This window comes from Strigops habroptila, chromosome 13 (assembly GCF_004027225.2).
Source record: "Strigops habroptila isolate Jane chromosome 13, bStrHab1.2.pri, whole genome shotgun sequence".
NCBI classification, from domain to species: Eukaryota; Metazoa; Chordata; class Aves; order Psittaciformes; family Psittacidae; genus Strigops; species Strigops habroptila.
In genome coordinates, this window is record NC_044289.2 from 3011449 (window position 1) to 3034688 (window position 23240).

Sequence of the window (23240 nt, forward strand, 5' to 3'; positions counted from 1 at the left end):
GCAACAGGAACCTGTTCATCCCAGGGCATGGTCACCTTTCAGTTGGGATGGTTTGGCTCAGAGGTGGGTTTGACAGTGGAGCTTTGTTAGGCCCTACCTATGGGGTTTTAATGCAGGTCTCAGTTCTCTGTATGGTTTTAGAAGGTGAGCTGTTAAATTGATGAAGAGTTTTCTTTCCCCTGGGGTTTCTGTGCTAGGTTTACTCCACAGCGTTCTCTCAGTGCTGCCAAGTATCTCTCAACATGCTGGGAAACCCTTTTTACCAGCCCCTTCCAGATTACATTCCACCATTGCACAACTTCTTCCTTTTTGATCCTTGTCATGATGCAACAGGATTCGAGCGTGACGGCAGAGGCTGAGCTTACTGGGAGACCTCTCAGCATTTCCAGAACTCCTTCGGGTATTTCCTGCCATGGATTGCTGCGGTGGGGCGTGGATGACATTGAGCATGGTCAGGGCTGGGCAGTCTGTCCTGTGAGTATAAAATGTTCTCATGAAGGTTTCTTACAAACTCATTTCAGCCCCTCTGGCTCCCTCCCGAAATCCTGGTACTGATCCTGCTGGAGATAATTCTGCTTTGGGCAGTCTGTGTAGGAACACAGAAACATAGAATGGTTTGGGTTGGAAAGGACCTTAAGATCATCTATTTCCAACCCCCTGCTGCGGGCAGGGACACCTTCCACTAGAGCAGGTTGCTCCAAGCCCCTGTGTCCAACCTGGCCTTGAACACTGCCAGGGATGGGGCAGCCACAGCTTCTCTGGGCACCCTGTGCCAGCGCCTCAGCACCCTCACAGGGAAGAACTTCTTCCTTACATCTAACCTGAACTTCCCCTGTTTCAGTTTGAACCCATCACCCCTAGTCCTATCACTACAGTCCCTGATGGGACACTGGTCCCTCTCCAGCATCCTTGTAGCCCTCTTCAGACACTGGAAGCTGCTCTGAGGTCTCCACGCCGCTTCTCTTCTCCAGGCTGAACAGCCCCAATGTTCTCAGCCTGTCTCCATACGAGAGGTGCTCCCATATGGAATGATCCATGCAAATACAGGCATTTTTTCCTTATGAAATGGTGTCTTTTTCTGATGATCTTGCACAGATGGGCTCTCCAAACGTCGCATTTCAACATACTCTGTTTCCTCAGGGCAGATGTTACAGGGAGCTCTCAGCTCCAGTGCCGTTCCCGTGTCAGATGGGATAAGCACGGCTGGGGGTGGAGGAAGAAATCGTGGTTTTCCCAGTTTTAGCCGCTGTTATTCCCAAACTACCACGCTGGCTCCAGGCACAGCCTTCTTGAGGCCACAGCTTCCCTGGGTCCCTAGCAGCAGGAGGTGTGGGAGCAGCTGCTGGCTGTGGTAGCTGAGCACGCAGCCTGGGAATGCCGGGGCTCCCGCTGCCCATGCGGCCTGCACGTGAGCCCATTCCCAGATGGCAGGAGCTCTGCCTGGCATTTCGGCTGCTCTAATTCTGGATGCAGGGCACGTCAGGAAGCCCTGCCCCCAGCAACCTGGCATATGAGGAGGTGTCGCCATGCTGGAGCCTGTGGTAGAGGAAAGCTGCTTCCTTTGCCTTGCACTGTGCCCTGGGGACAGGCTGCTGGAGCAGGAGCTGGAGAACTTGCTGTCTCCATCCATGCACCAGCTTGGTCCCATGCTTAGGAGGGATTTTGGGCTCTGAGTGTGTTTTAGTTTAGATGGCACCAGAGATGTTTTGGATCATTCCCACAGCCCCCATCTCTGCTCCACTGGAGGCTTTCCATGCTTCCCCACTGTGCAAATTCTTCCTGTGGTGTTTCACCATCTGGGAAAGGGGTCCTTTCCCTCTTCCAGCACCTTCTTCAAATGGCAAATCCCTGTTTTCTTAAGGGTGCTTTCCTGTAGCTGAAATGTGGGTTAAGCAAAACTGCTTTGAGGGCTGCCATCGCCTCTGTGCTGGCTCTGAAAACTCTCCTTCCAGGTGCCCCACACCCCAGCCGGGCTTCCTGACCTTGGGTCACTGCTTTCATTTGAGGGTGATGTGGTCACAGGAGCATTGAGGAGAAACCTGAACGATCTTCAGCCCCTTTGCTCCTCAGTGGGAGCATTTACAGGCATCACACAGGCTTTGGTTTTGTGGCCTGGTTTGCTTTGGTCTGTGCATTTTCTGTTCCTGGCTGTCTGTGGAGCTGCAGATGGTCTGGCAGGCCTTGGAAACGTGGCACACTTCACTTGCTTGGCTTCAATTCAGCCTTTTCTCCTTACACCACCTTCTCTTAGTGGTGAAACCACAAGAGAACTCAACCTCAGAACCACACAACCTCAGCAACTACCTGCAAAACCAGAATTCCCATTGATGCAGCCTGTGCCTCCTGGTGCTCCGGGCGAGTGCTGGGGCAGTGTAGCACAGGGAAGCTGTGCTCAGCAGCTCATGCACATAACTGTCATTTAGGAATCTGGTGAGAGAGGAACTAGGCAGCATCGATGCTTTGTTCTCAGGTCAGTTTTGCTTGGTCCATTCAGGTGCTCTGGGACATGTGCATGTCCTTGGCCACTGAGTAAAGAAGCCACCAGCCCTCCCTACTGCTTGTTATCCTCCAGCTGAGGTGGGCTCTGCTTGCTTGGATGGGCACTGTGAGCCTGGCTGGGCTGTGTGATGTGTGGTTGAAGCAGAGCTTCAGGACCAGTGCTGCCGTCAGCCCTGATGCTGAGCAGAGCACAGCGCAGCTATGCAGGGCTGCATCTGGCCACACCGCTGCTCCGCAGCCCTGACTGCTCCACAGGGTCAGCTCGAGTTAATGTGGCTCTAAAGAAGTGCTTCCCTGCCCCTACAACCCACGTTCCCAACTACACAACGTGCTTACAACACTAACTCTTCCACTAGACCAACAGCAAAGCTTAACCTTCATTTAGCTCCATGGGCACTGGGTGAAACAGGTCTGTGGCTCTGCAGCTCCAAGGTCAAGCTCCAGCTGAGCAGGCAGGAATTCTGTGAGGCTCCTGCGAGCGTGGCCGTGCCTTGGAGGTGACATGTTTCATGTTTCCTACCTGAACTTTTGCTCCTCTCCTGCCCAGGGTGGCTTCTCCATGGGATTGTTTCTTGCTGAGACACTGGTAGGGCCACTGAAGACATTGGGCTTGTGTGCATCACGGTGTCTGTTCAGGAGTGGAGAGCCCATTATTTTAACTGCTGGCAGTATGATAAGTGCTCTGCAGAGCCTGTTCTTCCTTTTAATATGCTGACAGGGATCTATTTTGCACGGAGCTGAGCACTACCACCCTGCACACCACTGTGGTGATGGTCCCCAGTGCCCCTGGGCTGTGAGTGGCTGCAGGCAGCTAGGAAGCCATTATCTTTGCATGAAACCTGCCTTACTCACCAAAGCACCCCCTTCTAGGAGGAAGCCTGCCCCAGAAGGTCCCCAGCTGTGCATCTGGATGGTTCGTTTAAAGGACTTGCATGTACTTAGTTGATGGCTGGTTCCCCCTGAGACCATATGGCCAAAAGCTGCCTTTCTCCCGCTGAGCCTGCGCTCAACAGGCAGTGTGTAAAACACGGGCTTCTCGAGTGCTAAAAGATCTCAAATACATTCCTGCTGTGCCCCAGATGATACTATGAAATTTAGGATTACTCCTTGCTAAATGCAGGACTCAGGTTGAAGGAGAAAACATCAGGCTCAAACTGTGCTTCATCTACTGATGTCTCTGGGAAGTTTGGAGAGCTGGAAATGGCTTTTCCCTGTTAGATCAGAGGTGGCACGCTGGCAATCGCAGCAGTGCTGCTGCCAACTGTTTTCATCACCACTTCTTACTTCTTACAAAGGCTGTATTTGGGATGCTGGGTTCTGCAGGGCTGTGGAAGGTGAGCACTCTGAAATGGGTGTAGAAATGCAAGGGTTTGTATCTTAGTTCTTTTTCAATTGAACTGGGACAAGTGAGTCCATGTGAGAGGCTCAGCACTGACAGCTCTTACATGTGATGGGTGCCGAAGGGGAGATGCTGCTTGCAAAACCAACCCCAAAGATTTCCAGGCTTGCTTTTGCTGCCCAGAGGACTTGGTAGCGTGCGAGTGGGCATTCCTTGAAATGCCCTCTCTAAAATCCATCATTCTCTGGGCTTTTGTTCTGGGGAAGAGGACGGAGCAATCTCTGAGTGTAGCTGTGGGCACTCCACGCTGTTTTCAGATGTGAGGAAACTTAAAGCAATTGCCTGCTCTTGAGAGACTGCTCGGAGGCCTTTGCTGGGGAGGAGGTGAAAGGAGGCAGCTTGTCCTGCAGAGGGGTGGACGTGACTTGCTTCCCATTAAGCACAACATCAGCTTCAAAGCCAAAGCCTGAGGTCTCCCCCGCTGGTGCTGGTGGAGTTATTCTGCAGACACGAGAATGAGTGGAAAGGACTTTGAAAGCCCTCTGAAAATCCTTGTGAGTTGTAACTTCCCTTGGACGTTGCTCTGATGTTTCCCCTGTGTGTGCTGGCTCTGAGGACAAGCCTGGGTGCACTCCCTGGCCTGAATTTCCCTCCTGAAGCCCAGCACTGAGGAGGACCTGAAGGAGTTGGGATGTGCTTCTTGTGTGCAGGGACAGCAGGGACATAAGCAGTAGATGGCTGTGGGCAGGTCTGTGCCCCTTACAGGTACCAGCTGAGCTTCCCTGGGCTTGCAGGGCTTGTGTTGGAGGATTCCCAAGTTCAGTGCACACAGCAGAGCCTTCCCCTGCCTTCTTCAGCAGGTATTGCACTACCACGTCGATGGGAAAACCTGGTTTTCCGAGCATAGGGAATCTGTGTGCTTTCTGTTGTGTCCTTGGCTAGGTCTGCAGCCAGCCAAAGCAGCACCTCACCTACAGAGCCAAGCCCCCAGATAGCTCACACAGCCACGGGCTGCCTGCCTGCCCCATGTGGGAAGCTTTCCAGATGGGACAGCTTGTGCTGCTCTTTCCTCCTTGATGTGTTTCTCCCTTAGTAAAGGTTGGAATTAGATCCCGCGCTGCAGCAGAGCATGGGCAAAGGGATGTCCCTCCTCCCTGCCCTGTCCTGTAGGTTGATGCTGGGCTGGGGGCTGTGTTGTGCAACCAGGGCCTGCCCACAGTGCCCAGCAAACCATAGTGCAGACACCTTCAGGCCAGGGATTAGTGGGCTGGGATGCTCCAACTTGTGTTTGGAAGCATTATAGTTGTCTTTAGGAGGTATTTCATAGCAAGGCTCAGTGCTGAGAGGCAGAGCTGCGCTTGCAATGATACTGCAGGCAGGTTGGCACAGCACTAGTTTTGACGTTGCTGCACGTGCAGCGTGGATCCACCATGGAAGACCTCTGCATGGTGAGGGAAGGCACTCAGCATGCCGCCAGATGCAACAGCAGCAGATGCTCTTCCTTTGAGCCAGATCAGTTACAGCTGCTCAGTCCAGCACCGAAATCAGCTCTTTGATCTTTGACCCTCAAGTAATAAAAGCAAGGAGGAAGCTCTCTGATTTCCTGCTCTAAGGGACATCGTCTCACGGTTTCATATGGCATTTAGCTCAAAGTGATGCTCTTGCTCATGATGGGGAAAGGAGGAAACTGCTTGGATGCCAGGGCAGAGCCCCCCTGGGCACTGGTTCTCTTCTTTGTGTTCTTGTTTCTCTCCTTGTTACGCTTAAAAGAGGCCAAACTTGCATAAAAGATCGAGCAGGGAATTCCTTTTCAGGAGCTGCTGATGGGAAGACACACTGCCCTGTGCATGGCAGTGCAGGTATGGATGGACCCGCTTGCAGAGCACCATGGAAGCCAGGAGTATAACCAGGTGTCAAGTGGGATAAATCAAGTTTGTAAGCAGCAGATCCATGAGTAGCTTTGGAATGGGATGATCCAAACGTAACCACCAGTTCTGATACCCCTGTCCTACACACAGAGCTTGTATGAGTGGCGTGTCCCAACTCTAACACTCTTTCCCCCAGGATCTCATTCCTTTCACAAACCATGTGGACAAGGCCCTCTGTGCTGTGGGTTAGTGGTGGCCTTGGCAGTGCTGGGCTAAAGGTTGGACTTGATGATCTTAAAGGTCTTTTCCAACCTGGTTGATTCTATGAATTACAGGAGAAATGAGGGTGTTTGCTTATGCATTTCTGCATCACAGGAGCCTTGCTGCTGGTGTTGCTGGGGGAAGGGAGAGCAGTGGTTAGTTTTAGCTACAGTTCAGTACATATTGTGTATGCTCTGGGCTGTTTGAGATGCTAAAGAAGTGAGGTTGCTGTTCCTGAGTTAGCCGGCGCCTGGCTGCACTCCTAAGGGAGGACACACCATGGAGGTGCTTCCTGGCTCCTCCCCAGTGCCTGTGTTGTGTTTCACTTGGCTGCACATGCTCAAGGGAACACTTTTCCAGGGGCTCTATGGGAGAGTCATACCCCTCTTCTTTCATGGGTCACTGATGGTTCTGTGCTGGCTGCCTTGGAGAGAGACCTGGGAAGGTGTCTCCTTCCTTCCTGCGTGTGGGAGACCCAGTGAATGAAGTCATCTCGCATTCTTCATTAATCTCCTGATCTGTGGCACTGCTGCCTTGTGTGCATGGCTGAAGTGTTGTGTCACATTCATATCAGCTGGATTTTACTTTGGTAGCAAACCGTTTCCCTGGGGATGTGACATTCCAGGTCCATCTCCATGTGCAGCTCTTGGCTCTTCTCCCCATCGGTGTGTCTAATGGCAAGGTCCTACTGAACTAGCACCAGGGCTGCAGGAGCCCAGAGCTGGTTCATGGAGAAGCACAGACAGAATGATGCAGAGCAGGCACCGAACAGAAACACAGGGGTATATTTATATATGACCTTGGAAAGTAAGCCAGCCCTTGGCATCCCATCCCAGGGGCTGGGATGGGAGGTATTTAAGGGCTGGGTGTTGCTGCACAACAACGTTGGCCCATGGTTCATACAGACATATCTGCAGGCACAAGTACATGCGAGCAAGGGTGCTGTGCCATCAATCCCAGCTTGCTCTTAGCTTTACTTGTCTTGGACCCTTCTTGCCTCTCCGAAAATCCCATGTATTCCCACTGCATGCACTCAGTTGTTTTCAGCTGTAGTATCTACACAGGGATGGGGACTTGGGACTAAATTTTCCTACTATTGGAGAGCTTTAGTTCAGGATTGGATTTCTGGTTACTCTGTGCTCGAAAGGGCAGGGGAGGCCATTTGTATTGCCCAAAGCAGTAAGTACCTCTGACTTCGCAGTGTCCCTCTCACCTTGTAATGCTTGTACACCAACAAATATTCCCTTGTTTTTCCAGGGAAGGGAATGAACCTGAGGATTCCATGAAGATCACCTACAAGGAGTTGCTGCACAAGGTCTGTCAGTTTGCCAACGTCCTCCGCAGCCAAGGTGCGTCGTGTTGGCTACTGGGAAGGCATCAGAGCAGGGGTGTGGAGGAGGTTGTACCCATTCTGTGTGTGCTTGCCAGCCTGTTGAGTCATCTTGTGCAGAATGATTGGGTTCTCTCTCTGCTCCCACAGTTGATGGGTGCAGGTTTGCTCCACAATGCACTTTTGGAGGTTGATCTCTGCCTCTGAGTGTGAAAACTGATCGGTGGTGGTTAGGTCAGCCATACAAGGAAGAGAGCTGTGCTCCAAACATCCTGCTCTGGGTTTTCCAATGAGCAGCAAGCACTGGTTACATTTCTGCCTCCTTCAAGGGGCTGTGTCCAGGGAGAACATGGAGTCATTGCAGTCGTCTTAGAATCATGGAATCACAGAATGGTTTGGGTTGGGAAGGACTTTACGATCATCCAGTTCCAACCCCCTGCCATGGGCAGGGGCGCCTCACACTAGACCATGTTGCCCAAGGCTCTGTCCAACCTGGCCTTGAACACCGCCAGGGATGGAGCATTTACCACTTCCTTGGGCACCCTGTGCCAGCGCCTCAGCACCCTCACAGGGAAGAACTTCTTCCTTATATGCAACCTGAACTGCCCCTGTTTCAGTTTAAACCCATTACCCCCTAATGGCTCTTACAAGAGCTTCACTGAGCTCTTACAGTGGCTCTTACAAGAGCCATTAGGCTCGAAAGGCAGAACCCAAGGCTGGTTGGCTCTAGCACCTGAAGCTTTATCATGTGCATGTAACTGTTGAGTTTAAATCATCAGTTTCTTTCTATACCCTGTTCTTTTGACATGTGACATGTTCATTTTGGCAAAAGCCACGTTCTGTTTCCCTCCCCAGGTGTGAAGAAAGAAGACCGTGTTTCCATCTACATGCCAATGATCCTGGAGCTGGTTGTAGCCATGCTCGCCTGTGCCAGGATTGGAGCTCTGCACACCATTGTGGTAGGAACCAGCCCTTTGCATTGCTCTCAGTGCTGAGCTCTCTGGGGGGACCAGCTCTTGTTTTAGGGAGAGGAGCTGGAGGGATGGGTGCTGACCATGAGATAAATGATGGAAACTAGGTTAAGGTGCTGCTGTTCCTTAGCCTTTTTCTGCATTAACTGTGGAATAAGCTCCTTCAGCTCTCGCCATCGGTGCCTGGTGGTATCATTTAGCATTGGTGAAATGCAGAGCTGCTATCAGGTGTTTTGGGTTGGGGGTTCTATGTGTCCTTGCTGACCTGGTTTGTGCTCTCTGTCAGTTTGCAGGTTTCTCAGCAGACTCTCTTTGCGAGCGGATTATTGACGGCGGTTGTTGTCTCCTCGTCACGGCAGGTAAAACATTTGTCTGTGGCCCTGAGCCACTTCTGTTGTTGAGGTCCAGAGAAGGGTGACGAAGCTGGTGCAGGGCCTGGAGCACAAGTGTGATGAGGAACGGCTGAGGGACCTGGGGGGGTTTAGTCTGGAGAAGAGAAGGCTCGGGGGGACCTTCTCGCTCTCTACAACTGCCTGACAGGAGGATGGAGCCAGGAGGGGGCTGGTCTCTGCTCCCAAGGAACAAGGGATGGGACCAGAGGAAACAGCCTCAAGCTGCACCAGGGGAGGGTTAGATGGAGATGAGGAACAATTCCTTCCCTGCAGGGTGCTCAGGCATTGGAACAGGCTGCCCAGGGCAGTGGTGGAGTCACCGTCCCTGCAAGTGTTCACAAACCGTGTAGATGAGGCCCTCAGTACCATGGGTTAGTGGTGGCCTTGGCAGTGCTGGGGGACGGTTGGACTTGATGATCTTAAAGGTCTTTTCCAACCTGGTTCGTTCTGTGATTCTATTGCCTGCCTGAAAGGACTTTAAAGCCAGATGCTGTGGAAGTGGCAGAGGAAGGGGCAGTGCTGCGGCTGAGCCGCCGCAGGGTGGATGCGCTGCTTGTAGCTGTGCTCGAGGGCTGCTTTCACCCTGGGCACACAGCGAAGCACTGAGCCGCCCACCCACTTGGTCCTGTAGAGCATGATGTCACCAGCTGCTAATAACATGTTTCCAAATGCTTCTCATCCATGGTCCTCTTCAAAACCAGCCAGATGTTTGCAAGATGTATCCTTTATGAAGCAGTCCTTACATGAGAATTCCCTCCCTTCCCAATTTCAAGGACATTTATGCTGCACCTCTCAACCTTGTAAAGCAAGGGATGAAGAGAATGGTAGTTTTGCATGTAAGCCCACTGCATTTCCCAGCTGGTTTTTGCAATAGTGCAAGAAATAGTGGTTTTATTAATAGATCCATGGCATAGAAAGGACCTGCTAAACTGCAGTCTGTATTCTGGCTGGTTGGATTATTTCCCACAGAATATTCCCAAGAGACTTGTTGGGTCAAATTGGAACCTCTCCCAGGGAAGGAGTTCCACCGTTTCTCTTGACATCTGTTTCTCTAGGCTAAAAGGGAATGTTAGAAACCTTTCCCTTCAGCTGCCTGTCTGCTTTCCTCACTGCAGTGCCTGAGCTCTGCTCTGCCCTCCTGAAGCTGCCTGTTGTTTCCAGCTTGTCCCAGGCTGCCTTGGCTCTGAAGCCCCTTTAATGTTCTCCTTTCCATTTTGCAGATGCCTTCTATCGAGGGGACAAGCTGATCAACTTGAAGCAGATTGCAGATGAGGCCCTTCAGAAATGTAAAGACAGGTAAGTTTGGATTCCCTTCTAAGCAGGGCATTGCTGCAGTGGAATCTGCTCCTGCACCATGGGAATGGAAGTTCTTCATAGGTGGGCAGACTCTGCAGCAGGTCAGACACGAGCTGCACTACATTCATGAGCCTTTTGGAAGTAACACAGTGCTTCAACTCCCTCATCTTTAAAGTACCTTCCTTTAAGTTTTCTCTTGGCCATTCTGACCTCAAGGCCCACATATTGGATGAGAGGATTTGCTGGAGACAAACTGATGCACTGTCATTACAGCCCATGGCCTCACTTGTCTGCCTTTATCAGGGGGACCAAGAGAACAGAATTATATTGTTCAACTTCCTCACCTTTATTCACCTTTGTGAATACCCCATCCCTGGCAGTGTTCAAGGGCCTTTAGCAACCTGGTCTGGTGTGAGGTGTCCCTGCCCATGGCAGGGGGTTGGAACTGGGTGATCTTAAGGTCCTTTCCAACCCAAACTGTTCTATGATTCTATGGCAGCTCTCCCAGTTGTGCAGCAGCAGCTCTTGGAGTGGAGGGAATAATGCAGTGCCAGTTGTGAACAGATGGACACAGTGCCATGGGGCACGTCAACATGAGGCTTAAGTCTTGCTCCAGAGCCACTAATTCAACAATAATTTCATAAACCAAGTTTGGGGACTGGCTGTGTGAACAGGAACAGGCACTCCAGTGGACATGCACGATGTGTGTGCAGGATCAGGGCCTGGCTGTGCACAAGCCTATGGTGAAGCTGCTTTATTTTATTGAGCATCTTCAGTGAGCTCCTGTAACCATACAGAGATAGACAGATCCACCATCAGATGTGACAGAAAGGGAAATGATCATGGGGAAATGGCTTTGCCATGCCTATAGACAGTGTCTGCACAGCTTGTATGAGACTGAAGGTGGTCTGGTGAGTTAGCTCAACCATGGACATTTATGGCAGATAGTCTGTGCATGTTAGAAATTCAAACTCTTTAAAAGCATTTCAAGCTCTAAAACCTAAGTTTATATGTCTATAAAAGTAGGGACCTGGGAGGACAGGAGTGATGTTGAAGTTGCCAGTTACCTGATGGAGACAGGGTGGTGGTACCCCTGGAAGGGCTGGAGGGAGATAAGGGCATTTTGTTTGCATTATATGTAGGCTGTTTGTCCTCCTGAGGGGACAAATGCCTGCTCTTTTCCTTGATGTATAATCTGGCTTTGGAAGCATTTCCTCCTTCTGACTCAGTCTATCATGCGTAGGGATGGGAGCAGCCACCTCGTATCTCCTGGGTGCTGTGGGAGGTACCTTATTCATGGTCACAGAGGGGCAAATTTGGGATCTGTGAGGAATCTCCCCAGCAGTGACCTGCGAGAGGTGCTTGTGGGAATCCTGATGAATCCCCAGTGAGGTGTGCACCGACCTTTCCTTTTCTCCAAGCCCTGTTCCTGTGCTTGGTGTCCCTTGGCAGTTCATGGTGCCTGGAGCCTGCATGGCAGCACGTGCTTTGGCTGCTCAGAGCCCCTGCTCTGCCTCCAGTGCTGCCTGCGAAGGGCAGGCTTAGCCCTGGACCAGCCTGACCTGACAGCTCTGCCTCTTACAGGGGCTGCCCTTTGAAGAAGTGCATTGTGGTGAAGCACCTGGGGAGGGAAGAGCTGGCGGTGGCTGGAACATGCAGCAAGTCTCCCCCTCTCAAAAGGCTGTGCCACGATGTACAGGTATGCTGCTGGGGCTGGGAGGGGGGATTTTATTGCTATGGGCCTGAGCCCAGCAAATCAATCAGTGTAAAACCACCACACTGCTTCCCTGGATGCTCCTGTTCTCTGTGACTCCTGTTCCCGTTTTCTCCCTCCGTGCTGTTGTTGCATCGAGAGTGGTCTGAAAATGGTTCCTTTGTCTTACCCAGATCCTCTCCCTGCTTCTTCCTTTAACACCATCAGTAGCTGTCAGCCTGCAGCACCCCTGAGAGCACAGCGGGTCCATCCTCACTGTGAGGGTGCTGAGGCGCTGGCACAGGGTGCCCAGAGAAGCTGTGGCTGCCCCATCCCTGCCAGTGTTCAAGGCCGGGTTGGACACAGGGGCTTGGAGCAACCTGCTCTAGTGGAAGGTGTCCCTGCCCGTGGCAGGGGTTGGAGCTGGAGGAGCTTTAAGGTCCCTTCCAACACAAACCAGTTTGGGATTCTATGAGCTTCCAAAGCCACCAGGACAAGGACAAGATGCCTGTTTTCTTCCAGCTAGTGAAGGACTTTTCCTTCTTAACCCTGTGTCTCTCTCCCCTTTTGTGCAAAGACCAATGCCCTCCTGCGCTGTAGCATGGCAGTGGCATTAGGAGAGTTAAAACACATTTGTGCTCATGGTGTGGGTTCACCAGCCCCCTGACATAACACCAGTCGTGCTCTGAGAACAGTGCAGCCTCTGTAGCTGGCACAGCAGCAGCGTCAGCTGTCAGGGCCGGGGCTTTCCTTTGCAACTGAAACCACAGGAAAGGATGTGGGCCAGAGGCATGTGGTGAGATGGGGGTAGGAGGAGGAGAAGGTGTCGTGGAGCCCTGGCTGCCTGCTGAGCTCCTGAGCCTGGGGGGCAGTCCTGCTGCCTCCTCCACGTGACAGGCAGGTTGCTTCCAACTGCCTCACAGCTCCGTGTCTTCTGTCCCTCTCGGTTAGGTGATGATTTGCACTGGGTCATCCCCAGGCTGCTGCTGCTTCAGAAATGGGTTGTCTTTGGGGAGTGCATTCGAGCTTTGGGCTCTGCTTTCCAAAGCATGGTCTGTGTCCATCCCTGGAACAAGAAGTCCAGCAGATTCTGTATCTTTCAGTTAATTTTCCTGGTTGAGCTGTGTCCTGGGGTGCTGCTTGGGGTTTGCAGCCTGCCTGTATTACATTGGCCTCCTCTGCCCCTTCTGTTCGAGGGCAGGGGAACTGCAAAGGGGTGAGAAAACCAGAGCAGTCTAACCTTCCTGTGCAGGGTTTCCCTGCTTGGGCAGTTGCAGGGAAGCTGGTTGGTGAGGTGAAGGTGGTGTGCAGAGTGTCCCAGAGGAGGCTGGAGGGGGCTCTTCCCCTTTGGCTCCTGCTGCTCTGCTTGGTCAGACACATTACTAAGGGTTGCTTTCCCTGGTGAGTGCACTCTCACTATTCTCTTGGCCTGTGTAAAGCTGTTGGTCGCTCTGTGGGCTATATTCTGGCTCTGTGCTCTGCACCCAGCTGGCCAATGTGCAGGGGTGGCCTCTGGGTGCCCAGGGAAGGGGATGGCAACAGGCAGGGACTTTGCTCAGAGGCTTCTCCTGGCCTGGCCCTGGATCCAAGCGCTCTCCAACACTGCTGGGATGGTTTCCCAGCATCTCTGCCTGCAAGGCCTGGTGTGGATCCTCCACTTCTCCACTTTCACACCCTCTCTGTGGATTTTTAACAGGGAAAACAGACGGAGAGCTCACAGAGATTCCATCCCAAGGTATTTACACCCAGCACTGCCTTCCTCCTCGTGGCACCTCCCTCTGCATCCCGTTCCAGTGCTCTCCCTTCCTAACTGCTCTGACTGCACAGCCACACGTGCCTTCCTAACCAGGCTAGCAGCAGTTGCATGTTAGTGGTAGACACCACTCACTGCTTGGCCAGAGCTACTCACGGTTTCAGGGTGAATGCAGTGCCACCAACTTTGCTGCCAGAGATGAACCTGCACCCATAAACCCCCCTGAGTGCACATCAGGGTGCTGAAGAGGGGAGATGCACAGCTCCTGGGGTGTGCTGCCCGTGTGTCCATGCTGCTCATCTCTCTGCCTTCTAAAGCAGCTCTTGCAGCAGACTCCCCTTTGTGGTGATGCTGGTGGGATCACCCGCAGCTTCCTGGCTGCAGCAGTGTGCTGCACATCCAGCCCTGAGCTCCAGACCCAGCATCTGGACTCTGCCCACCCCATCCACGGAGCTGCAGCCTCAGGACCCCATGAGCAGCAGGCAGAGGCAGGCCTGGCCTCAGGGGCTGGGTGCTGTGGTGTGGGTCTCGCCTCCTCCATGGGGCAGTGGCAGTTGGGTGCTAAAATGGAGGGATCCTTCAAGGAGGGATGCAAGAAAACAACTGTTGGATGGGCTGGTGGGGGCCTACCTTGGGCTTCTTTGACCTGGTGCCTTGCTGGTGGGACAGCCTTGTGCAAGCTGCTTCCCCAGGTAAAGCCCTGGGAATCTGTGGGAGCTTTCCAAGCAGGCTCTGATATGCCAGGCTGTGAAGCATCTGGTATCCCCTGCACCACATGTGCTGGACCATGGGATCCTGGTGCCTCCAGATGGCCCATGAACACCTTGAGGGCTGCAGAGAGTCACTGTGTGGCCCGTGGCTGCTCTCCGTGCCCCCACGACCCAGCTGAGGGGGGTCTGTGCAGGCTGTGGCTCTGTTAGGGGGAGACGTGCCCCATGTGGGAGCTGCAAGGCGCAGGGTCAGTGTGGGAGGTGGAGCTCTGTGCTGGGGAGCTGCTGCCCCCCGGCTGCTCTGAGGGAAGGTGAGAAGGTGGAGCTGGGTCCCGCAGTGCCCTGTGCCACCCGGGGGGGTACGAGCCAGCACAGCTCTGCAGCTGACCTCTGCCCATCAGCTGCCAGCCTCGGTGGCTCTGGTACACCTCTGGCATCCTCAGCAGCAGCCTTGGGCAGCCAGTGCTGGGTGGTTCAGCGATGGAGCAGTCACTTCTTATCAGGGTAATTACCTTAAAATCCAGATAACAGGTTTCGGGGGGTCTGCAGCGTGAGCCCAACATGTTCCTGTTTGTCTGGGCCATGCTGCCATGGGGGTCCCTGCAGTGTGTGTGGCTGTGCTCAGTGTTTGCTGCGTGGCTGCTCCACTGCAGCCCAGGAGGCACCTGTGCTGGGAGAGCACAGAGCAGCTGCTGCTGCAGCCCTCTCCTGGCTGCTGCGAGGGATTTAGCAGCAGTACCACTGCTTTGGACAGGCTGCTTCAGGTCTCTGCAGACAGACCATGTTTAAAGGTTTTCCTTGTGGCTGTGGGCTGAGAAAAGGAGCTTCTGGAGTGAGAGCTGCAGCTCTGGGGCATGGTTTGCAGCAGACAGCTCTGGGACAGACGCTGTGCTGTGAATATCTCCCTCAGTGGTCCATGAGAGGAGTGAAGCTGCAGCTGCACCCTCAATATGTGCTTTGGGTGTGTTTCTAATCTCCTCCTCTCCTCAGATCCCCTGGACCCCAGGGAGAGACATGTGGTGGCACGAGGTGATGAGCGGCGCCAGCACGGACTGCGAGCCTGAGTGGTGCGACTCGGAGGACAAGCTTTTCATCCTCTACACCAGTGGCTCAACTGGGAAACCCAAGGTATGCCTCTTCCCAGCTCGCCCCAGAGCTGGGCTGCAGTCACACCTCAGCTCGGGGAAGTGGCCAGGGCCACACAGGGGGGCCCCAGTAAGAAGAAGAGCCACAGAAGTCTTGGAAAGGATCTATGCTGGTTGTTCTATCCGTGGACCAGTGATGCTCAGCTTGGCCTGGGAGGGTGAGGGCCTTCAGGGGAGCTAACGCTGGCAGTTGTGTGCCTTCTCCTTGCAGGGGGTGCTGCATACAGTGGGTGGATACATGCTTTTTGCTGCCACCTCGTTTAAATACGTGTTTGATTACCAACCTGAGGATGTCTACTGGTGCACAGCCGACATTGGATGGATAACGGGCCATTCCTATGTCACTTACGGACCCTTGGCCAACGGGGCAACCAGTGTGATAGTAAGTGCTGGCTGGTAGCTGGGTGCTTTTGCTCCAAGAAAGTGGAGAGTGTGGTGCTGAGCTGCATCCCTGCGTTGCTCTATGATGAACATGCTTCTCACTTGCATGCAGTGCCTTGGGATGTGCAAGGAAGGGTGGTGGTCCCCAAGGAGGACATGGTGACAGCTCAGGGGCAGCCAGTTTGTGTGCTGTTGGGGGTTAACTTTTCAAGTGCTCCCCAGTTTCTTTCCCTTAGAATTATAAGCCTTGTGGGCCCAGAGCTGCTGTGGGGTAATGGGAAAGCTGGACCAGGAGCAGGGAGTGATGTTTTCCCTGCTGATGCTGATGGCACAACCTGCATTCAACCTCTCCTGTGGCAGTGTGCTGCTGTAACTTGCATCAGGGGGGCAGAGGCCTGTGTCCCAGGCTCCCTGGGGAAATGTGAGCAGGAAAATCACTGTCACGTTGAGGGAGTCCTTCTTGGGGTTCTTGGTACTTCTGGTTGAGGTCCTGTCACTGTGTTTGGATCTCTTGCCACTTACCATGTGGGCAAGGGTCATTTGGGCTGGTGGGTGGTACCACAGTGCCCGTGCTGCAGGGTGATTCGGGTGAGATTTGCTAGGACACGTGGGGTGGGTGATGCCGGATCCGTCCCAAAGAAGCAGTAAGAGAGATCCCTGGACTGGGCTGGTTCCATGCATGGTGCCCCTGGCAATCCTATAAGGACATGCTAGGGTCCAACTGCTGTTCCCTGTTGGCTCCTCCTGCTTGGGAAGGTGCAGGTTGGCAGCAGGAAGGCGCAGCTGTGTCATTGCCCTGTCCCCTTTCAGTTTGAAGGTGTCCCCACCTACCCTGATGTCGGGCGGATGTGGAGCATCGTTGACAAATACAAGGTGACCAAGTTCTACACAGCACCCACGGCCATCCGGCTGCTGATGAAGCATGGGGAAGAGCCCGTCAGGAAGTGAGTGCCATTCCCCAGAGCACGGGGGTCCCTGCACAGCCAGAGGCAGCAGTGGGGGGAAGGAGCCCCAGCTTCCTCTGAGCAGCAGCTCTGGGGCAGCAGCACAAGAGGGACGTGGAGCTGCTGGAGCGAGGCCAGAGGAGGCCCCGGAGCTGCTGCGAGGGCTGGAGCAGCTCTGCTCTGGAGCCAGGCTGAGAGAGCTGGGCTGGGGCAGCCTGGAGAAGAGAAGGCTCCTGAAGAGGAGACCTTAGAGCAGATCCAGTGCCTAAAGGGGCTCCAGGAAACCCGGAGAGGGGCTTTGGGCAAGGGCCTGTAGGGACAGGACAAGGGGAATGGCTTTAACCTGCCAGAGGGGAGACTGAGATGAGCTCTGAGGCAGAAGCTCTTCCCTGTGAGGGTGCTGAGGCGCTGGCACAGACTTTTCCCAGAGGAGCTGTGGCTGCCCCATCCCTGGCAGTGTTCAAGGCCAGGTTGGACACAGGGGCTTGGAGCAACCTGCTCTAGTGGAAGGTGTCCCTGCCTGTGGCAGGGGCTTGGAGCTGGATGAGCTTTAAGGTCCCTTCCAACACAAACCAGTCTATGATTCCCCAGCATAATTTCTGAGCAGACCAGGATCTTCTCCCTTACAGCAACATGCAGGCCAGTACTCCCAGCACTGCCTTCAGTATGGCACACTGAGCATGGCCTCTTGCAGTGTAAGCTGCAGCTAAGCTCAGAGATCGTAGGTTCTCCCTGCTCCTGACCCAAAGCTCGCAGAGGTGTGCCGGGCAGAGAGCTGCTCCTCGGCCTAGGAAGGAGCAGAGCCAAGCAGGAGCTTGAAGTGGGAGACGCCAGAATCACAGAGATCTCCTTTCTTCCCCCATGGAAGAGGGCTGAGAAGGGTCTGAACCATGCCTGGAAGCTCCGAGTACACCCTGGGGGTACCCCAGGGGCTCCTGCCGGCTCTGCTGTGCAGCAGGCTCAGAGCTGCTGCCCTCCATGGCCCTCTGAGCCCCTGCCAGCCCCCTCCTCTCTGCAGGCACAGCAGGAAGTCTCTGAAGGTGCTGGGGAGCGTTGGTGAGCCCATCAACCCTGAGGCCTGGCTCTGGTACTACCGCGTGGTGGGAGAAGAGAGGTGTCCCATTGTGGACACGTTCTGGCAGACAGAGACAGTGAGTGCTCACCCGGGTGTCCCTGGGACCTCTCTTTCCCCTGCGCTCCCTGCAGGGTGCTCCCACCTTTGCCGTGCTGTGTCTTTGGTTCTATGGGGACTGGTTGTTTTGCTTGCCCAGGAGACTCCAGTCTTGGACTGTAAAGTGTTGGTTCCCCTTCTCTTTCTTTCCTGGACCTCAGACAGGCTCCAAGGGGAAACCTTCCTCTCTGGACCCTGCCATGCTGCCCTTCTTTCTCTCCGCCAGCAGCTCCAAAGCTTTGTGCCCAAACACAGGCCCCCTGTCCCCTACTTCATCTTTCCCAAGGCCCTGTCTCCACAGCTGCCCTGAGCAGCCTGTGTGTGATGTGGTGTGATCAGAGCTGATGCAGACGCTGTGAAACAGGCTGGCATGGCCCAGACTCACTGGGTTTTACCTCTCTTTGCAGGGTGGCCACATGCTGACACCGCTCCCTGGTGCCACCCCCTTGAAGCCAGGCTCTGCTGTGAGTACTGCTGTTCTCCCCCCAGGGCACTGCAGCGGCATTGGCACTGCCTGTACCATGGCCTGGTGGTTCCCAGCCTCCCGGGGTGGTTGTGGGACAATGGTACATGCAGGGAGGTGGCCCCATGTGCCACAGCCTCTGCAAAGCTGCCCTCGCTCTGCCTCCCAGCGGTGGCTCATGGGCTCACCTCCATGTCTCCTCTCTCTCTGGTCCCCATGGCAGGCGTTCCCTTTCTTCGGCGTGGTCCCTGCCATCCTGAACGAGTCGGGGGAAGAGCTAGAAGGAGAAGCAGAAGGCTACCTGGTAAAGATGATCTCACCCTCCTCTTGTCCCTTCCCCAGGAGCCCCTGGACCTTCCTGGTAGCATACACACGTCTCTGCTTACTCTGGGTCCACACAAGGGACCCACTTGGATGGTAGGAACTTCCTTTGCTGTCACAACTTGCTGGGAGCTTTCTGCTGTAAATAAACTGTTCAGCTGATGGTTAAATGCAGGAGAATGGGAACAACTTTTCAGCCAAGCTCCTTCCCCCATGCCAAGCCTGGCGAGGCTTTCCCAGTAGATGAGCACTGGGCAGCAAGTGTCATCACTCCTGGCTGTCTCTGGCATCTCTTAGCACTGCATGTTCATTGACAGGCTGAGAGAGCTGGCCTGGGGCAGCCTGGAGAGGAGAAGGCTCCTGAAGGGGAGACCTTAGAGCAGCTCCAGTGCCCAAACGGGCTACAGGAAACCTGGAGAGGGGCTTTGGACAAGGGCCTGTAGGGACAGGACAAGGGGAATGGCTTTAACCTGCCAGAGGGGAGATTGAGGCGAGCTCTGAGGCAGAAGCTCTTCCCTGTGAGGGTGCTGAGGCGCTGGCACAGGGTGCCCAGAGGAGCTGTGGCTGCCCCATCCCTGGCAGTGTTCAAGGCCAGGTTGGACACAGGGGCTTGGAGCAACCTGCTCTAGTGGAAGGTGTCCCTGCCCGTGGCAGGGGGTTGGAGCTGGAGGAGCTTTAAGCTCCCTTCAACACAAACCAGTCTGGGATTCTGTGCTTCATCCTGTGCAAAGCCTGTGTGTGTGCTCAGGTGTTCAAGCAGCCTTGGCCGGGGATGATGCGCACACTCTATGGGAACCACCCGCACTTTGAAGCTACCTACTTCAAGAAGTTCCCTGGGTACTACGTGACAGGCGATGGTAGGTCGGGAGCACACAGCTGCCCAGGCCTGGGGCCAGCAGCCTGGGGCCTGGCCTGGCACTGCCTGGCTGCTGGCACTGCTCCCTCACCCTGCCATTTCTGGCTATTTTTAGGCTGCAAGAGAGATAAAGATGGTTATTACTGGATCACAGGGCGAATCGATGACATGCTGAATATTTCTGGTAAGAACAAGTTTTGTCTTCACTGGGGACCAATGTGCTTTCTTACACTGCTTGAGAGACACCTTGCAGGGGGACACTCGTGCATCCATTCCTGACACTAGTTAAAAATACACCTTGGTTTATGGGGGGTCATCCACCCCATCATTCTGGGAGTCAACCAGTTTCCAGTGGTGGTCTGTGGCAGCAGTTCCAGGGTGGAATGTCAGAGTGCAGGAGCAGGGGGACAGGAGTTGTGCCCCTGCCCTGCGGTGTGGAGCATCACTTCAGCCCCACACAGCGATGAGCTGGGGCAGTGCACGGCAGCTCCAGCCTCTTCCTCCTCTGCACCTTCCAGCTCACCGTGTGGGCAGGTCTCTTACCCCATCCAGCTCCTCCCCAGCCTGTGTTCTGCCTAATCCATGGCTGTGACCAGTTCATGGGCTGTCCAAGCAGCCCAGAGGTGGGAGGGAGGACAGCCAGGGAAGCGGCTTTGCTCTGCAGGTGGGTGATACCTGGCAGTCTTTGCGGTTTCTCTCTCCAACCTTTGTCTTTTCTCAAGCACATGGAATTGTTGCTCTCAAACCCATAGTTTAGGGCCTTCTCCCTCTGCTGGAGGCTGCAGGGCCTCATTTCACCCATGCAGGTCTAACGCTCTGCCTCTCTTTGCTCCCAGGCCACTTACTGAGCACATCAGAGGTGGAGTCAGCCTTGCTGGAGCACCCCGCTGTCTCGGAGTCTGCGGTGGTCAGTCACCCCCACTCCCTGAAGGGAGAGTGCCTCTACTGCTTCGTCAGCCTCAGGGTTGGCTACGAGTTCACCAAGAGCCTGGAGGATGAGCTCAGAAAACAAGGTACCACCAGCCAGGCGTGGGGAGGTGCTGGGAGAGCAAGATGGGTGCTGCAGGGTTTGGGGGCGTGTGGCATGCAGCGGGGACAAGCGTGACAAGGTATCCCTCTGAGCACAGAGCACGGCTGGCAAGCACTAAAATTAGTTCTGGAGCCTTTGGCTGCCCTTGTGGTGCCCTCTGGAGCTCCTGGGGTGGGAGTTGGCAGCTCTGTGGAGAACTGGGGTGCCCAGAGCCTTGTTGCGCTCTCCCGTGTGGGCACGGCTCCCAGTGGCTCCCCCGGGCACATTCCGACTTGCTGAGAGGGTTGTTGGGTGCTTTGGGGTGCTTGTGCTGTGGGTGTTTGTGCTCTGGTTTCAAGAGAGCTCTTTCATTGCCACATCAGCCATGAAACGGGCCCATGGCAGTTTCCTCTCTGGAGGAACCCAACAGCAAATCAGTCCTTGCTCTATCAAAGTGGTATTTCGTGATGGCTGGAGCCATTAGAGAGGTCTCCTGAGGATGCAGAGAATGAAAAGATGGGTGCTGCTGCCTTTGCCAGGGTGTGCTATGGCCCCATTGGCATTGCAGGTCTCATTGCCCCCTGCCACAGCCCGGAGGTGCGGGTGCAGCAGCCCTGAGCCCTGCCCTGCGGCCAGGCTTTGCTCCAAAGGGAGCTGTGTGGTGCCTCCTCGTACCTGCCCCTAAACCCTCTCTCTTCTTCGTAGTCAGAGACAAGATCGGGCCGATCGCAACGCCTGATTACATCCAGTATGCCCCCGGGCTGCCCAAGACCCGCTCAGGTAAGGGGCCTGGGGCTGTTCCTGCTGCTGGAAGGAAACCAGCCCTCAGCTGCTTGTCCAGGGCCACCCAAAGCCGGGGGGAGCAACATCAGGGCAAAGAGGATGCTGCGGGTCTGGGCATTCCCCACTCGTGCTGAGGATGCTGAGGAGGTGCTGACTCTGCTTCCCTCTGCTGGCTGTTGTTACAGGAAAGATAACCAGACGGATCTTAAGGAAGATTGCCAGGGATGACCACGACCTGGGGGACACCTCCACCTTGGCAGACCCGAGCATCATAGACCAACTTTTCAGCAACAGATGTAACACTAAACAGTAGCAGCATGGGCCCTGCTGTGGCAGCAGTGTCCTGGTGAGCAGGTCCCAGCTGCCTGCCCCGGGCTGGAACCTTCACCCATGGAGTTGAATGTACAAATGTTTGAAGGAGGGACAGGTTCTGGAGAGGCCACATCTCGCTGGCTTGTCCCTGCCTTGGAGGAGCGAGTGCATCCTGTTCCACATGCGAAGTGCACACATGAGGCTGAGCCTCGTGCACAGGGGCACCCCTCCTCCTCCTCCCTTTCCAGCACCTCCTTCTTGATGTTTAAGTTAGTTGGGGCTGGGGTTGTTGATTAACTTTATGTAATTGAGGGGATTCTGGCACCTTGTGCACAGGGGGAAGGAACGTTGGGGCTTGGAGGGGAGATGGAGCTGGAGTTACTTGATGCAGGCAGGGAAGGGAGCTGCAGCCCCACAGGCCCACCTTGGGGCGCTGCAAAGCACCTTACAACTGTGTAGCTGAGCCTTAGTCTTGCATCCACTGTCCAAGCCTGCTACTAGCAGAGGTCCTCAAGCCTGAGAGGGAGTGGGGCAAGGCCGAGGGGGCTCTGTGCTTTAAACCAGCTTGCTTAGAGCAGTTTGGTACCAAGAGCTGCTGCTTCCCAAGTGCACGGTGCCAGCGGCTGTGTTTTACCCAACCCACAGTCCTGCACTGGCCATGGGCACACAGGGAGCCCCGAATGGTCAAGGAGGAGAGGCCTTGGTGTGATGTGCTCTCCAGAGCTCCCCGCTGAGCTCGGGCTGATGCTCCTGTTGTGTGCTGTGGTACCCAAGGGAGGGGAGCCCATGCAGAGAGGCCACCGAGGCAGGGCAGGGGTAGTGCTGGCTTGTGTTTCATCATCAGGACAAACATGGTGGAAGATGTTTCAAGTTGGCTTTTGCTTAAATCTGTCACGGATTTATGGTGGTGAGAGGGAAAAAGAACCCCAAAACCCATAGTCCAAGAGCCTGAACATCACAAGGGCACTGCCAAAGCTATTCTTCTTCCACTGAAGTACATTTAACTCCAGCTCTGGGTTGAGCTACCTCCTCTGTAATGTCTGTGTGAAAGCTGCATGTGAGCTGTTTGATTTTGCACTTAAACCAAAGGAGAAATGGGCTTTAAAATGTGCTGCAGCAGCTGTAGAGGCTTTACCTGCAAGTGAGCTGACCGGGGAGGGGGAGGCGGCTGCCTCTGGGGCTGGTTGCTGCAGCCCAAGGCCCATGTCTCACTCCTTACCTGCTGCTCCTGCTGGCACAGCCCTCGTCTGTGATCTATAACCTGTGTGTGCCAGTGCCCCACGTGTCCCCCACAACTCTGTACCACTGGATTGTGCCACCTTGTTACTGTTCACTCAGTTACTGTCCTCGGTTACTGTTCACTATGTAGTGTTGGCTGGAAACAGCTCGAGTTTTATGGAATAAAGTTCAAGGAAACCAAATGGAAATGGGCTCAGAGCGTGTGCATGGGTTGGAGATGCTTGGACGTGGCTGGGGGACCAGCCCTGCTGTCACTGGGGTGGGCTTTTGGGGATGGGCAGGTTACTGCCAGTGTGGGGCTTCTTCAGGGGCTGGAGTTTGAGGCTGGGACAAAGGCAAGGGCAGAGCTCTGGCTGCAAGGCTGGAGCCTGCCTGGGCCTTGGTTTCTCCCTGGGCTCCAGCCAAGGTGGTTCCGCTGAGGCTCATGGAAAGCACAAGACTCTTGATGCCCATCTGCCATCGACACCCACAGCACACTGATGCAGGCTGAGCACCGACAGGAGC

General features: G+C 54.7%; 1 protein-coding gene across 2 annotated transcripts in view; it reads left to right on the forward strand.

The window, feature by feature from the left end:
* The window catches only part of ACSS2 (acyl-CoA synthetase short chain family member 2), a 36892-nt gene extending 13968 nt beyond the window's left edge, over nucleotides 1–22924 (forward strand). Inside the window, exons 3-19 of one of the 2 annotated variants that reach the window (XM_030502522.1) lie at nucleotides 7225–7316; nucleotides 8153–8256; nucleotides 8555–8627; nucleotides 9881–9956; nucleotides 11541–11655; nucleotides 13346–13384; nucleotides 15103–15240; nucleotides 15469–15639; nucleotides 16449–16582; nucleotides 17601–17733; nucleotides 18161–18217; nucleotides 18440–18520; nucleotides 19286–19394; nucleotides 19509–19577; nucleotides 20230–20406; nucleotides 21108–21182; nucleotides 21371–22924. In XM_030502522.1, the coding sequence (XP_030358382.1) occupies nucleotides 7225–7316; nucleotides 8153–8256; nucleotides 8555–8627; nucleotides 9881–9956; nucleotides 11541–11655; nucleotides 13346–13384; nucleotides 15103–15240; nucleotides 15469–15639; nucleotides 16449–16582; nucleotides 17601–17733; nucleotides 18161–18217; nucleotides 18440–18520; nucleotides 19286–19394; nucleotides 19509–19577; nucleotides 20230–20406; nucleotides 21108–21182; nucleotides 21371–21498 (1771 nt within the window). In that variant the 3' untranslated portion in view covers nucleotides 21499–22924. The remainder of the gene's footprint in view (nucleotides 1–7224; nucleotides 7317–8152; nucleotides 8257–8554; nucleotides 8628–9880; nucleotides 9957–11540; nucleotides 11656–13345; nucleotides 13385–15102; nucleotides 15241–15468; nucleotides 15640–16448; nucleotides 16583–17600; nucleotides 17734–18160; nucleotides 18218–18439; nucleotides 18521–19285; nucleotides 19395–19508; nucleotides 19578–20229; nucleotides 20407–21107; nucleotides 21183–21370) is intronic. The other variant, XM_030502523.1, reaches the window with a different exon arrangement.
* Nucleotides 22925–23240: the final 316 nt, after the last annotated feature.